Raw genomic sequence first — 17,606 nt, 5'->3', positions numbered from 1 at the left:
AGCTTCTTAAAGCTCAGTCAACATGCCTATCCCACATGATTCAACTCTTAGATCCTCTTTTGTCCACAGGCAGTCAACCTAGGAGAAGGAAAGGCGCTCTCAAATGCTGCGTCTATCCTGGGACTCTATAGAACGATGGAGTTTCATTCTGGTTTAGAAAATGTAGATGAAGATGGATATACTCAATTAGTCTTCAACTCTCGAGTCACCACCAGAACACGTGTGTTATCAGAGAAAGGTATTATTTTTTTTTCTGACTTCAGCACTCTCATTCACAATTAAATACTTAAGTGGAAAAAATTGTAGATACAACTTGTTAGATTTACTTAAAGATTTTTAGAAATTACAGAAGATAACTTGGATTTGTACTAAGCCTTTACTATTAACTAATTGTTAAGCCTAAGCTATTGAGTAACTAATTGTTAGTACTTAAATTAATTATGTATGATGGCAGAAAATACAGTTTCTCTGTTTTATAGAAATTGCCACTTCCTCTCTGAAGAGTTAGCAATAAGTATGAAGGGATTTCTTCTTTTGTTTTTGTATATTGTTTTTGCATCTGTTTTTTAAGATTGATTTATTTACTTGAAAGGCAGAGTTACAGAGAGACAGAAGTAGGTAGAGAGAGAGAAGTCTTTCATCTGCTGATTCACTCCCTAAATGGTTGCAATGGCTGGAGCTGCACCTATCTGAAGGCAGGAGCCAGGAACCGGAAGCTTCTTCCAGGACTCCCACATGGGTGCAGGGGCCCAAGGCTTTGGGCCAGTTTCTGCTGTTTTCCCAGGCCGTAACAGAGAGCTGGATCAGAAGCAGAGCAGCCAAGACTCGAACTGGTGCTATATGGGATGCCGGCACTGCAAGTGGCAGTGTTACCAGCTACGGCACAGTGCTGACCCCATGAATGGGGTTTCAATAAGGGTGACTTGTTGCTTGTTTGATAGAAGGGAATAGATCATAGACTGGAGGTCAAGGAAACTTGTGTGTATCAACATCAGGAAAGACAAGAAAGAGAAGAATGATAAGAGTAGGCATTTGGCCTACTGTTTAAGATATCAGGGTGCCCACATTCCTAGAGTCTAAGACGCTGGGATTTGGACCTCAGCTCTGCTCCTGATACCAGCTTCCTGCTGGTGTGCACACCAGAAGGCAGCAAGTAAGACTCCAGGAGCGGGGTCCCCATCGCCCATGACGGAGACCCAGATTGAATTTCCACATCCCAGCTTCAGCCTGGCCCAGCTCTGGCCGTTAAGTGCATTTGGGGAATGAACCAGCAGATGGTTTCTCTGCCTCTACAATAAATAAAATAAATAAATTTTTAAAAAAAACTTCTTTAGAAAAAGAATGAAAAGATGGGAGACAGATGACAAAAACAGTAAAATGATAATCTTCTTGTAGAGACCAAATGGAAATCAGAAGTCAAAGAGTTTATTTCTTTTTCCTGCTTTTTAAAATTTTTTAAATTTATTTGAAAGCCAGAGAGAGACAGAGACAGAAACGGGTCTCCCTTCTGCAGGCTTACTCCAAAAATGCCTACAATAGCCAAAGCTGGGTCAGGCCAAAGCCAGGAGATCAGAACTCAAACCAAGCCTCCCACATGAGTGGCAAGAACCCAAGCACTTGAGCCGTCACCTGCTGCTTCCTAGGGTGTGTATTTGTGGGAAGCTGGAACTGAAGGCAGAGCCAGGTCTTGAACTCAGACACTCTAATGTGGGATAAGGTTTTCCCAAGCTGTAACTTACTCACTATGCCAAACATCCACTCCAGTCATGGGGTTTAAAAGTCTGAATCTGACATGCCTTTTGTGGTAAGAGATTGGTTTGCATGTTTCTTTTTAAAGGGAGTTCATGGCATTCTGGTGAAGGAAACATATTAGACAAAAAGTCATCATTAACTGGATATGAGACTTAAAATGTAAATGGAATGAAATATGGAGAAAGGAACCAGGGATCTCTTTATCAAACGAGTGATTTTTGTCTCCTCTATGATTCTCCTTGACAATTCCGTGAAATGCTCTTCCTGTTTATTCTCAGTGAAAGGCAGAGATATACTCTTGCTGTGGAAATGTTAATACAACATCAGTTCCCTGTTGTCTTCAAGGGAAACATTCACATGTCTTGACATCAGAATGAGACTTCTGCTTTCTTCTTCACATTGCATAATTGTTTTCCTCTTACCACCAATTAAGCAATTTTTTCTTGGGCAACCTGCTGGGGTTTCCAGAAAGAAAAGTTGGTTGAGGGAGGTGGTATCCAGGTATGTGTGTGTTTATGCATATCAGTGGACAGTGAGTGACCTATAATGTGCTGGTCATCTCTAAGTGGGATGCTTTTTCGTGTTAGTTCACTTAATTCCCACAATAATCCTTGGAGGTATTAGAACCCCAGTGTCACAAAGAAAAATGAAAAACAAAAACAGAGGAAGTAACTTGACCAAAGTCATGCACCGAATAAGTCAAGAGGGGAGGTTATCCTTAGTAACCAATGCTATTTCTTCTACTTTAAGATGTCTCCTCCAAAAATGAAGGGGGGTATCAGAGACCGTAGGAGTGTCAGGACTCAAGAATGTTCACGTGGTTCTGAGACCAGGAGTGTAAGCTGTTCTGCCTATGCTGAAGCTACAGCTACAGCAGCCAAAGAAGAGGTATCCTAAGAGTAGGGGAAAACTCCATTAATTCTGAATGGCGAGGTTATCCAGGCACCAATGATGAATGATTCACTTTAGAATTTGCCAGATTGTAATGACAATGGAATTCAAGTTCTCCACGATCCCTCATCCTGGTCTCCATTCAATTTCTGCTCCTGGTGGCTCTTCAGGAACCCGTACTGTGTCTCCTCCTTGGCGTCTCGTGGCTGTGACTTTGGGAGTCCTGTGCTTGGTAATACTGGTGGTAGCTGTGGTCCTGAGTGCCCTGGGTGAGTACTGGTTGGAGAGATTAACAACAGACATTTCACATGCATTTCACATGTACCAGGCAATCTTTTTAGGACTTGATGTGCATAATCTAATTTAATATGTATAGTAAACCTATTCAGTTAGTGCTTTTAAGCCTCATTTTACATATAAGGGACGTGAGAGACTGGGAGTGTTCTCTCGTTTTCCAGGGTCTTAAGTTAGTGATGGGATCATGATTCGACACTCAGATTATCCGTCTAAAAAACCTTATATTCTTAATTACTCTGCTGTGTTACTGTTGAATAGCTGGTTTCAAAGCTGTGATATTTGAAGGCTGAACTGATAGAAGGAAACCCTGGAGACTGGAGAAGGAAGTACAACATGATACTATCTCCCAAATGAAATGAATTCACTAAAGGGACCATGTACTACTTTTATGAATCTCAACATTTGTGGAAATTGTTTTATATCTGACCTTTAATATAAACCCCTCTAATATGCCAGGAAGTGTTTTGCACTTACCAAGTACTAAGTATGTATTTTGTGATGGATAAATGCATTTCCCTATATTTTTATATCTCTCAATAATAATAATTGTGCTTAGAGAGTCTTTAGGAGTTTACTTAATTAGTCAAACAGTTCCTTGTACTTAAGGTATCGTAGGTACTACACAGGTGCTCAAGGGGCAGCTCCCATTTTTAAATAGGAAAAAAACTAAAAGAATTACTATTTCAAATCTCTCATAGTGCCAACTGACTCTTTGTCATTTGTCTCCTACTGCTCCCTTCATTCTCTTTCTCCTCTACCCGATTATTTTTTCTGTTTTTCACCGCAATTCTTTTTTTGGAAGTTATTTCTTTCTTTCTACCTATTTCATCTATCAATCTATTATTTATTATCATCTATCATCCTTACCTCTCCACCAACAATAAATCATCTATTTATCATTTATCAAGATTGTAGCTCTTTATGTTTCAATAACACGTGGGTTTGGGAATTTTAGTTTTCAAACATAGCAGGATGACTTTTTTGTCACTATTATTGTTGTTGGTATATGAAGCTTTTCAGAGATCCAATTCAGGGAGCCAACCTTTGAAGAATGACAACTTTCCATCAAGAAGTAGAGAGAACCACAATCAACCCACAAAATCATCTTTAGAAGAGAATGTGGCTCCTACCACGGCCCTCAAAACCACAGGCAAGGGCAGAATTAAAGGCTTCAGGGATTCCTTGGTTCAAGATGGTTAATTCTTGGTTCCAAGTCCCGGGGTAAGGTGATTAAGAGAATACGCTTATATCCAATGCCTGTGTGTTCAAGGCAAACACATTTATCAATATATTTTAGAACAATGTGTCCCTGTCAAACATGAAAAAAGTGGTATTGTAAACACCCGTGCATATAACCGGACAGTTTTAAGCTGGATTTTCCCCCCAGATTGGTAATTGATTTATTGACTGTATGAATAGAACTACAGGAGATTATATAACTTGATATAAAGGAAATAAAAATGTTCTCTCCCTTTAACAAACTGCTATTTTTAGTGGTATAATTAAACTAGGAAATAAAACATTAGAAAGGAAGAATAGTGTAGGAAAAGGAAAGAGGAGTAAATATTGCCAAGATTTAAAAAGCTAAATTAAAAACATAAAGAGGAGATACAACTAATATAAAAATTCCCAAAAACTCTGGTTAAATTTTCCTTTGATCATACAATTTAATTACTTGTTTTTTATTATTAAATATTTATTTATTTATTTGAAAGTCAGAGCCACAGAGAGGGAGTGGGACAGGCAGAGAGAAATCAATGGTTCACTCCCCAAATGGCTGCAATGACTAGGGCTGGGATAGGCTGAAGCAAAGAGCCAGGTGCTTCCTCTGAGTCTCCCACATGGCTGCAGGGGCCCAAACACTTGGACCACCTTCATCTGCTTTCCAAGGTGCATTAGCAGGAAGCTGGATTGAAAGTGAAGCAGATGGGACTACAACTGGTGCCCAAATGGGATGCCAATGGTGCATGCTGATGGTGATGCTGATGATGTTTTTATTTTTTATATATAAATTAATTTAACTTATTGCTTTCATTTTATTTGAAAGGCAGAGAGAGAGATATCTTTCATCTGCTGGTTCACTCTCCAAATGTCCCCAACAGCTAGGGCTGAGCAAAGCCAAAAGAAGGAGCCAGGACCTCAATCCTAGTTTCCAATGTGAATGGCAGGGATCTAACTGCTTAAACCATCACTGCTATTTCCCAGGGTATGCATTAGCAGAAAGCTGCAATTGGAAGTAGAACCAGGACTTGAACCCAGTCCCTCCAATACGGGCTTCCCAAGCCACATCCTAACTGCTGTGCTAAAATGCTCACCCCTCTTAAATTTCATATACAGTTTATCTTTACCTTAATTTCATCATAATTGACTATGATTTAATATTTCCATTTCATTTTTTCATCTTTGTACCTGCAATGCCTATTTTTATCAACAATTTAATAAATATAATCAATATATTCTATAATGTGAATAATTACTGTTCAAGTTTTCTAATTTGGAAAGTCACATTTTTGAAATGGATCTCATACCATAAAATATGTTAAGTAGTATGAACTTAGGGTGTGCCCCAATGATTGACTTTGAGTGGGTTTACTTTAGGGAGTTATAGAGAGTCCTTGGTTGAATTTGAAGGAGTGGAACACAAATCAAAAAGGAAAGGATAGGTTGCTGTCTAAACCTTTGTCTAATTAATTTTTAAGTTTTAAATGAATGGTGGAATTTGAATGCATTCTCTTCTGTAAAATCATATCCCTATAGTTGGACTTGAAATGGTTCCATTCCCAGCTGCTGCACTTTCAGTGCAACTCCCTGTTAATACACTTGGGAAAGCAGCATAAGATGGCCCAAGTGCTTAGGCACTGCATCCATGTGGGAGACCCAGGCTGCCATTGCAGCCATTTCCAGAGCGAACCAGCAGATGAAAGAGCTCTCTCTGTGTAGCTCTGCCTTTCAAATAAAACTAAAAACAGAGAGAGAGAGAAATGATGCTTACACTAGGACAGCGAGCTGATGTGCTATGAAACTCATAGTCTCTATCGCTTATTTCCAGGCTTCTTTTCCAGCTCTTGTCCCCCTAATTGGATCATGCATGAGACAAGCTGTTATCTATTTAGAACATCACTAGATACCTGGAATGGAAGTAAAAGACAATGCTCTCAACTGGCCTCTCATCTCCTGAAGATAGACAGCTCAGAAGAACTGGTAAGTGTAGATCTCAGGTTTAACTCCCTGTTAACAATTTTCCCTGAGAGAAAGTCATTTTTAATTTCTTTATTATCACACTAGTAGCATGCATTAAGCATGTAAAGTGCATAGTATATGCTTTTATGTTTAATTAATTTTTCAAAGATTTATTTATTTATTTATTTATTTGAAAGGCAGAGTTACAGAGACAAAGAGATCCTCCATCCACTGGTTCACTCCCCAAATGGCTGAAACATCTGGAGCTGGGCCAATCCGAAGCCAGGAGCTTCTTCCAGGTCTTCTTCCAGGGGCCTAAGGACTTGGGCCATCTTTAACTGCTTTCCCAGGTCATAGCAGAGAGCTGGATCAGAAGTGGAGCAGTCGGGACTCAAACCAGCATCCATATGGGATACTGGCATCACAGGTGGTGGCTTTACCAGCCATGCCACAACACTGGCCCCTTAATTAATTTTTTAAATAACCACATTTCACTTTAAAACAAATCCATTTCAAACACACCCTATGTTTGCATGATTATTGTAACCAAATCACTACCCATTTTAGTAGATTTACACTGTCAATTTTTAAATTTGGTGGAGTAAAAGAGAAAATTCTACCCTTTGCCATAATAATTGCCAAGAAAAATAGAAGCTGGAGCAGGTGTTTTGGCACAGAAGGTCAAGCCACTGCTTTGGACACGGACATCCCATATAGCAGTGCCTGGGACGAAGTCCTGCCTCTGCTTTCCATCCAGCTTCCTTATTGTGTCTGGGAAGGCAGAAGATGGTGACGCAAGAACTTTGGATCCCTGCCACCCACATGGGAGATCCCAATGGAGCTCCTGTTTCCTGGCTTTGGCCTGGTCCAGCCTTGGCTGTTGTGGGCATCTGGGGAATGAACCAGTAGATGAAAGATTCTCTCTCTCTCTCTCTTGCTCTCGCTCTCGCTCTCTTCCTCTCCTCTCTCTGTGTAACCCTGACTTTCAAATAAATAAATAAATCTTTAAATGAGTCTCTCAGTTTATGATGAACAAAAGGCAAAACACAGATAAATTATGACAAAGGATATGGTCAGGTAACAATTTACACTCAAAATCTAATTTATAACTTCTCCATCTAGCTTCATTATGCTCAATCTTCTGGTTCTGTACTATCTTGCCCAACAGTTGCATTTCACGTTAAAATTAATGAAAGTGGGTATATGGCCAAGGAAGAATGTTGTACTAGAAGGCTGTCTGCTTTTAGAGCACTTTGCAATTGACAATAAATTGTCCTGTACTTGTCAACAATTCAGTTACTTTCATGGAATCTCAGACTGCTTTTTACTAAAACATTTAGAGAGTCTAAATTATTTTGAAGTTGTTATCCAATGCTAAGAAACATTTCTTGATGAACACAGTATCAATCTAGATTTTCAACTTGAGAAGATAGTAGCCTATCGTCCATGAAAGCCACATTGAGAGCTTATCACCCATGGATTTTGTCAAGTTTGGCTTGAATGAAGGCAATACATTGACATTATGAACCTATTCTATATTGGAAATTGAATGATAATTACTCTAAAGAAATGAAATAGGCCTTGCGAAACATTCAAGAAAGAGCCCCTCTCAGCATGGTTGTCAGTTTATGCACATCTCCATCACCAAAGTGATTTAATCTTCCTTGCTTCTTTTTATTTACAAATTTATTTTATTCACTTGAAAGTCAAGAATTAAGCATATATATATAGAGAGAGAGACAGAGTGATATCCTCCATTTGCTGTTTCACTCCCCAAATGGCCCCAATGGCCAGAGCTGAGCCAGACCAAAGCCAGGAGCCAGGAGCTTCCTCCAGGTCTCCCACATGAGTGGCAAGTGCCCAAGCTCTAGGGCCATCTTCTGCTGCTTTTCCCAAGCACATTAGCAGGGAGCTGGATTGGAAGTGGAGCAGCCAGACACAAACCAGAGCCCGTATGGGATGCTGGCATCACAGGCAGCGGCTTCACCCACTCCGCCACAGCATCAGTCCCTAATGTTTTTCTTAACATCTATAAGTCTATCATCTAGCTACCTATCTATCTGTCCCCATGATGTGTGTTTGTAATCAATTCTGTTTCACTACAGGAATTTATAGAAAGAGAAATGTCTTTCCAACCCATTCATTCATTTTGGATAGGGCTGTCTCGTTCCCAGAGTGGGAGCCCATGGCTCTGGGAGGATGGATCAACATTCTCTTCTAACTTGTAAGTATCTCAGAAGCGTCATCCTTTTCCTCAAAGAGACCAAAGAACGTCAAGCATTTAAGAACCTGGTTTGGTAGCTGTGTGTGAGAAAGAGAGAGAAAGAAAAATACGCAGTGAGAAAGAGTGAGCTGGGGAGGAAAAGAAAAGGTGGGAGGAGGACTCGGGTCAGAAGGAGCTGCGAGGCCAGCCAGTGCTATCCACAGAGCGGTCCCATTAATTTCTTTGCAGCAGGACACATGGCATCTGTTTGAAGTTGCCCAGCCAAGGAGCAGTCACTGTCACTCAGCACACCACTGTGACTAAGAGCAGGGGTTTCCAAGTCAGGCCTCAGCTGAGTTAGTGACGAGCCCTCTCACTGGCTGTGTGACACTTTCCTTTCCTTATCTTTCAATGAGCATGGAACTCATAAGACTGTGAGACAAAGGGGATAAAATAAAATCATTTAGTACAGTGTCTTGCGTATAGTAAGTATGTGATATACACTATTATCAAGTTAAAAAACAACCACATAGCTCATTTAATTATTTTCAACTTATTAATCTTCCTCAGTGTGTATTGAAACCTTCCTCACTGTAATTGTCATGTATTTTCTTTTTAAATCAGAATATCAAATTATATCTTCCTTGTATGTTCCTGTTACTTCTTTTAAGTTCTTTGTGTTGAATTTGCTATTTGACCTTAACTTCCCATATTGGATGGTTAACTCATGAACTTCAGCTCTTCTTGTTCTCAAGTGCATGCAGTGAAGGCTATCATTCTAATAGATTTCCACAGTCATTTAGTTCAGAATACTTTCTGACTTCCACTGTGTGTTTCTGACTTCCCATGAGTTGCCTGGGAGTCCATTTCTGAATTTACAAACATGTGAGCATTTTTTAGTTTTCTCTTTGTTTTAGGTTTCAGGTTTACCTGCTTTGTGATGATCAGAGAAATACTGTGTGATGGAATTTTTGTGGTGTGTGAGTGTGAGTGAGTGCATGTGTGGTGGGGTGTGTGTGTGTGCAGAGCTAGATCTATGGAGCACACTGCAAGGAAGCAGCAGACAAGAAACACAGGTAGGGCTAACTACCTGAGGATATACTGTAGCAGCAGTCCTTTCTTAGTGAAGGTGACTATTGCCATGTGCTTGCAAGAGAACAGCAGGTCTGTTGAAATAGGACTAGAATCCAAGAAGCATACTTGTAACTGCAGTATTTTCTAAATTAGGGTGGGTTTCCTATGGTCCAACAAGTTTTCTCAGGTAGGTGATTTGCATCTCTAGGTGGAACTGGAGCGTCTACACACCATATAGCTAAAGGATTCCACTGAATGCCCAGGGCCACCCTCCACATTGCCCTCCTGATAGATTAACTGTCGCTCCCCCATTCACGGAGGAACAACACCAGACCCTGAGCTGTTCTCTTTTCCCGGCCCTTCCCGGGTTAGCTGCCATGCCCTCACTCACGGAGGAACGACGCCGTCCCGGGTTAGCTGCCGGCCCCCCCGCCCACCTCCGCGGAGGGGCGGCACCCCCGCCGCTTTCCCCGCTTCCGCGGAGGAGCGGCACACTGCTGGCCAGCTCTCTCAGGGGCTGCTCAGATATTCCTCGGTGCATGTTGTCTCTCTCTTCCTTTATAGTCCTCTTCCACCAATCCATGCTCTGCTGCCCACACGCTGAGCATGCTGCTCTCCTCTAATCAGGAGCAGGATCAGCTCCTGCAGCTTATCAGTCGAACTGGTGAGACAGCTGTGTAGTTGTTTGCTCTCTCTCAGCGCCATATTGTGGGGAAGCAGATGCATAGAATTAGTCCTAGTTCCAGTAATTTAGTCTAGTCTCAGTTGCTCCCCACAATTAACAATGACAAATTTTTGGCATTTGGGCAAAGGTCTCATCTTCTGTAACTATGCTGGTTCCAGCTTGTGTTTCAACCTAGCTAAGAATATTTTTTCCTATTTCCTCCTGATAGCAAGATTGAGACATGCCTATTTCTATGTTCTTTTCTGTTTTATGATTTTATTTTTCATTTACTCCTACACTAAAAGAGCTCTTTGTTTTCTAGCTTTTGCAGTGTTTGCTATTAAATTCTCCCAGCTTAAATGAATTTTATTGCATACTATTTGATCAAGGAGATGGTATACCTTACAACTAAGTAAAAATACAGCCCTTTAAAACACTAGCTCTGTTTGTGTGTGTGTGTGTATGTGTGTGTGTAAACAGTCAATGTTCATGTAGATTCACCCACATATTTATGGTTTTTATTGTTTCTTATTTATTTTATTTATTAATTTGAAAGGTAGAGAAATACAGATGGTGAGAGACAAAGAGAGAGAGAGAGACAGATACAGAGAGATCGATCTTCCAGTCTTCCAACTGCTGGTTCATTCTCCACATGGCCACAACTGCTAGGTCTGGGACAGGCTGAAACCAGGAGCCAGGAGTTCCATCCTGATCTCCCTCATGGTGGTGGGGGCCCAAGTGGGTGAGCCATCTTTTACTACCTTCCTAGGTGAAATAAGCAGTGAGCCGGGTCAAAAGCAGAGCATCCAGGACTCAAAACAGCACTCCAGAAACTACCAGATTCCGCCTCGAATCCTTGCTGATTTATTTCAGTACCTAGTAGGCAGGATTCCTTATGTTTGTTCTAATTAACTTACTATATTTTATTTTAACAGGTTTCAAATAAGAAGCACAGCTACCCGGGAAAGCTCATCTCACAATTGTGTATGGATTCACATGTCAGTCGTGTACGACCAACTCTGCAATGTGCCCTCATACAGTATTTGTGAGAAGCAACTGTCACTGTAAGGTCAAAAGGGTGGGGAAAGAAGTAGGTGAGATAGTAAGGAGAGTAGAAATCAGAACAGAAAAGAGTGATATCAGAAGTCAAAACAAATGCTGAAAAGGCTGAGAGCTCATCATATTTTCATTAGCTGAGAAATAGGGTGGAGAGGATGTGATTTTTGCTCCTGTCCACGCCATAGGTAGACCAGTAGTATGTTCCAGTCACTAGCATCCTGGACATGGAGTCAGGGCAGGTAAGCCTGAATTTTCATTCTACCATTGACTTGATATTCCCTAGATAAACCACAAGTCCTTGGTACTGCAAAGGAGTCAATCTCTGGCTCTACCTGACTTACTTGTGTTTTGTCCTCAGAAGGCATCATCAGATGCACACTGTGTTTTCATGACTTCATTTCTAGAAGTATACCAGATAGACAAAGACAGAAGGCAGAATATACTTCTGAGCAGTAAATGAAGGCATCTAAAAGGGTAAAAAAAAAAAAACACAACTTCACACAATTCGAGCTTTTCATTACTTTCATCACCAGCATCATTAGCAAGGAGCAACTCCAACTTATCAATTAAATAACCCAGAGGATGTGCCAGACCTATTTACTAGTAGAATCCTATGCTGTGAAACTGTAGAGAAACTACTCCTATAGGAAGACCTTATCATTTTTAGCATACTACCCATCAAAAAGTAAATAAAATGCTAAAATGATTTGGCAGAATTAATATTTGGAGATGTAAAACATGTTTTATTATTGATTCTTTATGATATGCTGTTTGGTAATCTTCACCAATTCCTCAGTCATTGTTGTGAAACACGTGTTATTGCAATGGAACTACATTTCCTCAGGTGGTGATCTGTCTAATTCTCTTTCAGCCTTTCCCACTTCTGCTATTTTTATTTCCAATGGAAATCCCCACACAACTAGGGAGACATTTACAGCCTTCACATGTTGATTACTATGTGAACAGAAATTTTGCCAAGTTCATGGAATTATTCACATCAAAATGGTTAACTTTATGTTTTGTGGATATCAGCTCAATAAAAACAGTTCTTACAAAGAATTTTTGGCTTTTAAATTACATGCCTCTGTGTGACAATGACCATCACCATTCCCTCTCCACCAAAGTGATGATAAATTTTGGTTCTGGGGAGGGAGTATATATAGTCAGTCATTCTGAATTGAGACATAAATTTGGGCTCTCAAAGAGTTTTTAAATCTAAGAGAAGAAGGTAGAGATTTTTGCAAAGCTTATTTTTGTCCTCTTTTAAAGATTTGTTAATTTATTCATTTGAAAAGTAGAATGATAGAAGAGTGGGAGAGAGAGAGAGACTTTGTATCCATTGGCTCATTCCCCAAGTACCTGCAACAGCCCATGTTAGTCTGGACCAGGCCAAAGCCCAGAGCCAAGAACTCCATCTGGGTCTCCCACATGGGTAGTAGGAAGTAGGAACCCAGGTACTTGGGTCATCTCCATTGTCTCCCAGGTGCATTAGCAGGAAACTGGATCTGAAGTGCTGATCATTATCATGAACCCTCACTATGTGATATTAGTATTTCTTTTTTCAAGAAAATAAATCTGTATGCATATAATCTCTACTTAAACTCAAAGAAAGCAGTGAGAGAGGAAGAACATATGAAAACCAACAAGAAAGCAAATAACAAATGGAAATGCTAAGTCCTTCTTTATCAATCGTTACTCTGAATGTAAATAGATTAAATTTTCTAAAAGACAGAATGGTTAACTGCAAAAAAACCAAAACTCAACTATATGCTTCCGAAAATAGATTCACTTCACAAGTAAGGATATTATCAAACACCCCCAAAACTGGTTGTAGGAATTATTGTAGAACCCCCCAAACTGGGTCAGTAAGCCAATTACTAATATGGGGTGGCAGAAGAAAGTAGAAATTTATTGCAAAGCGCAGAGCAAGGAGCTGGGCAGCTTAATTCCCAGGGCTGAGATGTGCACGCTCAGCTCTTGTCTGAGTTCCTGATTGGTCTGTATGCTCGTGACCCTTCTTCTATTGGTTGGCAATATCATATCCTTTAGTGAATGTGAATGATGGCAAAGGGGGCTCCAGTCACTTTTTGCTTCAGGCCTGGAGTTCCTGGAAAAGATCCCTCTCAGACAAGACTGAGCATCAAGATGTTATCCACAGGACAGAAAAATGACCTCCTGAGTGTGGCGATCAGGAATCCCTGCAGGGCAGGCTGCACACTCCCTCTATTCCGTGAGCTCATTTTCTCAAGAGCTTGATTTGCAATCATGAAAGCAGGGCAAGGAAAATTTAAGCTAAGAGACTGTGGGAGACTAGGACCTGGCAGTATCTAGCATCTAAGGCACTGGGTCCCTGCCATGCACATAGGAGACCCAGATGAAGCTCCTGGCTCCTGAATTCAGCCATGCCCATCCCTAACCATTGCAGCCATTTGGGGAGTGAACCAGTGGACAGATATTTCTCTGTGTGTCTTTCCCTCTCTCTCTCAATAACTGTGCCCTTCTAATAAAGTAGACCATCTTTAAAAAAAAAATAGAAAATCTTAACAAGGACCAAGACTCAATCAATGATTTTAAAAAAATAAATAAATAAAACCACCTCCAGCGAAGAAGAGTCTAGAGTCTGATGGCTCCAACACCAATTCTACCAAACACTAAAAGAGGAAATAAAACCAAAACTTTTTCTCACATTGTTCCAAAAAGTTAAAGACAGAATTCTTCCAAACTCAGTGAACAAGGGCAGCACCACCCTAATACCAAAATTAGACAAAGACACAACAAAGAAAGATAACTACAGACCAATATTCCTGTTGTGCATGGATGTAAAACTATTCAACAAAATACTAGTAAACTGAATTCAATGGCACATTACAAACTTCACCCACCATTATCAAGTGGGATTCATCCCAGGGATGCAGTGATGGTTAAAAACATGCAAATTAATAAGTGCTACACATTAAAAGAATGAAAGACAAAAAATATCAATTCAATAGATGTATTGAAAGCATTTGACAGAGCTCAACATTCCTTCACAGTAAAAACTCTCAACAAGTTAGATATAAAGGGAACAACACAATTAAGGTCGTAGACAGCAAATCCATAACCAATATCATAAAGAATGGAGAAAATTTGAAAGCTTTTCCCTGAAGATCTAGAACAAGAGAAGGATGCACATTTTCAACACTTTTGTTCAATACAATACTAGGAGTCCTAGTCAAAGAAATTAGGCAAGAGAAAGAAATAAAACGCATCCAAGTTGGAAAAGAGGAAGTCAAATTATTCCTGTGTACAGATAACATGATCTTATACAACATATTAAAAATCCAGCCAGCGCCGCGGCTCACTAGGCTAATCCTCCGCCTTGCGGCGCCGGCACACCAGGTTCTAGTCCTGGTCGGGGCACCGGATTCTGTCCTGGTTGCTCCTCTTCCAGGCCAGCTCTCTGCTGTAGCCAGGGAGTGCAGTGGAGGATGGCCCAAGTGCTTGGGCCCTGCACCTGCATGGGAGACCAGGAGAAAGCACTTGGCTCCTGCCTTCGGATCAGTGCGGTGTGCCGGCCGCAGCACGCCGGCCACGGCAGCCATTGGAGGGTGAACCAACGGCAAAGGAAGACCTTTCTCTCTGTCTCTCTCTCTTACTATCCACTCTGCCTGTCAAAAAAAAAAAAAAATCCTGGGACTGGCATTGTGGCACAATGGGTTAAGCCACTACCTATTATGCTGGCTTCGCAACTGGATGCTGTTTTGAGTCCCAGCTGCTCCACTTTCAATCCAGCTCTCTGCTAATGCATCTAGGAAAAGTAGCGGAAGATGGCCCAAGTGCTTGGGCACCTGCCACCCATGTGGGAGACCTGGATGAAGTTCCTGGCTCCTGGCTTTGGTCTGGCCCAGCCCCAGCCATTGTGGCCATTTGGAAAGTGAATCAGCAGATAGAACAGCTCTCTCTCTTTCTCTGTCTTCCCCCTAGCCCTGGAACATTGCCTTTCAAAATAAATAAGTAAATCCTTTTTTTAAAAAAATCCTAAAAATTTCACCAAGAAAGTCTTAAAACTAGTAAATGAATTCAATAAAGTCGCCAGATACAAAATCAACAAACAAAAATCTATCAAACCGTCTGAAAAAGAAATCAAGACAACAATCTCATTTCTAATACTTTGGAATAAAAATACCTAGTAATAACCTTAACAAAGGAGATGAAATTCTCTACAACGAAAACAAGAAAGCATTATGAGAGAAATTGGATTGGAAACAAATGGAGAGATAGGTGGTGTTCATGGATTGAAAGACTTCATGTCATCCAACTGTCTCTACTAACCAGTGTTTCTAGATTCAGTGCAATCTCTATCAAAGTACCAATGAAATTCTTCACAGAAGTAGAAAAGAAAAATAATTCTAAAATTCACGTGGAACCACAAAAGACTTTTTTATATAATTTTTTTTATTTGACAGATAGACAGTGAGGGAGAGAGACAAAGAGAAAGGTCTTCCTTCCGCTGGTTCACTCCCCAAATGGCTGCTACGGCCGGGGCTGCGCCGATCCAATGCCAGGAGCCAGGTGCTTCTTCCTGGTTTCCCACATGGGTGCAGGCTCCCAAGCACTGGGGCCATCCTCCACTGCCTTCCCGGGCCACAGCAGAGGGCTGGACTGGAAGAGGAGCAACCGGGACTAGAACCAGCATCCATATGGGATGCCAGCGCCACAGGCGGAGGATTAACCAAGTAAGCCACAGTGCTGGCCCCACAAAAGACTTTGACTAGCCAAAGCAGTCTTGAGCAAAAAGAACAACATTGGAGGAATCATAGTACCTGACTTCAAAATACATTGCAAAGCTATAGAGCATGGTACTGGCATAAAAACAGATACATGGATGAATAGAATAGGACTGAAAGACCAGAAATAAGACCATATAATTACAGCCTACTGATTTTAGACAAAGATGTCAAGAACACACACTGAGGAAAGTCTCCTTAATAAGTGATGCAATCTAAATGTACAAGATTGAAATTAGAACCTTAACTCTCACCACATATAAAAATCAACTCAAACTGGATGAAAGACTTAAATGTAAGATGCAAAACTATAGAAGTAGTAGAAAACAACATGAGACAAACATTCATGGCTTGGTCTGGCCAGAGATTGTTTTAGATAAGGCCTTGAAAGCAACAAGAGCAAAAAATATATAAATATTTAATATTTATAAAATATAAAATATATAAAATAGGAAAAAGAACTAAAATAGTTTTCAAAAGATGACATACAAATGGCTAATAGGCACATTAAAAAAAAAAAAAACTCAACATCATTAGTCCTAAGGGAAATGCAAATAAAAAAATCTCCATGAATGTATTAGTCAGATTTTCATAACTACAACAAATACCTGAGACAGAAGCTTCTTAGGGAGGAAAGTTGATTTTAGCTTAGTTTTGGGGGTTCATAGTTCAAGACTGGGGGCAACATCATTTTGGCATCTGATGAAGCGTGGTGGAGGTTCAGAATGCTTGTGGGGGGGTGCCCACAAGGTGAGGTATAATTACAAGACAATCTAAAATTTAAAAAACAAATGAAAACACTCTTGTTCTAAAGTTTGTTTCTCTCACTTCCCTCTCAGTGAACCAATTTAGGCACAAATTATTAACTGGCTCCCCAAAGCCACATGGTAGTAGCTAGTAATAGTTCTCAAAGTCCTGATTTCCACTAAAATACTTAATTCCTCGTGATGACAATGCGCCAAATGGGCTATAAAGTGTTAAGTCGAGTCCAGGTACTAAAGGAAAGATTTTTAAATTTCTTTTTCTTTTATTTGAAAGGCAGAAAAACAGAGGCAGAGAGACAGAGTGCAATCTTCCATCCACTGAGTTAGTTTCCTCCATACGGCCAACAGCTGAGGCTGGTACAGACTCCAGCCCGGAGCCCAGCACTCCACCTGGGCCTCCTAGGGGGTGGCAGGGACCCAAGTACTTGAGCCCTCATCTGCTGCCTCCCAGAGTGCACACTAGCAAGAAGAGAGGTGGGAAGTGGAGGAGCCAGGACTCACACCAGGTTCCCCGACAGGGGAAGCCAGAGACCCAAGCAGACTCAACCAGTGCACCAAATGCCTGCCCCAGAGGAACGGCTGTTGATGGATAGCAGGTGAGTACTTTTACAGCTAATTCTGTTGATAAGCAGCTGTGTGACTTCAGACCCGTCGCTTCCCGTCGTTGGGCTTCAATCTCTGCTTCTGCGAACATAAAAGACGACTCGTGAGAACACCCTGTGTGCTGACATTCCAGGGTTACGCTGCTTTACACCGTGGCCTTGGAGAAAGTCCAGGCGAAGCTCTTGGGTCCAGTCTCTTCCCATAGAGGCACAGACGGGTGAAACCTAACCTAAGCGACGCAGTGCGTGTGTGATGCCTAAGAGACTGGGAGATGCGTCCCTCCGCTGAGTACCGTTCTGCGGAGTCTGAGCGATCCCCCGTGCTGTTCTAAGCTCTGGCTCCCCTTACACGGT

General features: G+C 41.1%; 1 protein-coding gene across 5 annotated transcripts; it reads left to right on the top strand.

Moving 5' to 3' along the window:
- CLEC7A (C-type lectin domain containing 7A) lies at nucleotides 1-12,179 on the top strand. 5 transcript variants are annotated; one of them, XR_011378991.1, is made up of 6 exons: nucleotides 8-238; nucleotides 2,814-2,912; nucleotides 3,953-4,090; nucleotides 5,990-6,141; nucleotides 6,318-8,344; nucleotides 10,997-11,614. XR_011378991.1 is itself a non-coding variant. In XM_002712883.5 (6 exons), exons 1-6 carry the CDS (start codon nucleotides 136-138, stop codon nucleotides 11,127-11,129), a joined length of 744 nt encoding a protein of 247 aa, XP_002712929.2. In that variant the 5' UTR covers nucleotides 11-135; the 3' UTR covers nucleotides 11,130-12,179. The 5 variants fall into 5 exon arrangements, 4 of the variants coding, with proteins under 4 accessions (XP_002712930.2, XP_008257869.2, XP_008257870.2 ...); XM_002712883.5 differs by having other exon boundaries at nucleotides 11-238; nucleotides 8,226-8,344; nucleotides 10,997-12,179; XM_002712884.5 differs by lacking the exon at nucleotides 3,953-4,090 and having other exon boundaries at nucleotides 1-238; nucleotides 8,226-8,344; nucleotides 10,997-12,179.
- Nucleotides 12,180-17,606: the final 5,427 nt, after the last annotated feature.

The sequence above is a fragment of the Oryctolagus cuniculus genome, chromosome 9 (assembly GCF_964237555.1).
Source record: "Oryctolagus cuniculus chromosome 9, mOryCun1.1, whole genome shotgun sequence".
NCBI classification, from domain to species: domain Eukaryota; kingdom Metazoa; phylum Chordata; class Mammalia; order Lagomorpha; family Leporidae; genus Oryctolagus; species Oryctolagus cuniculus.
Note: the sequence above shows the minus strand (reverse complement) of the source record. Positions and strands in the feature narration are given on the sequence as shown.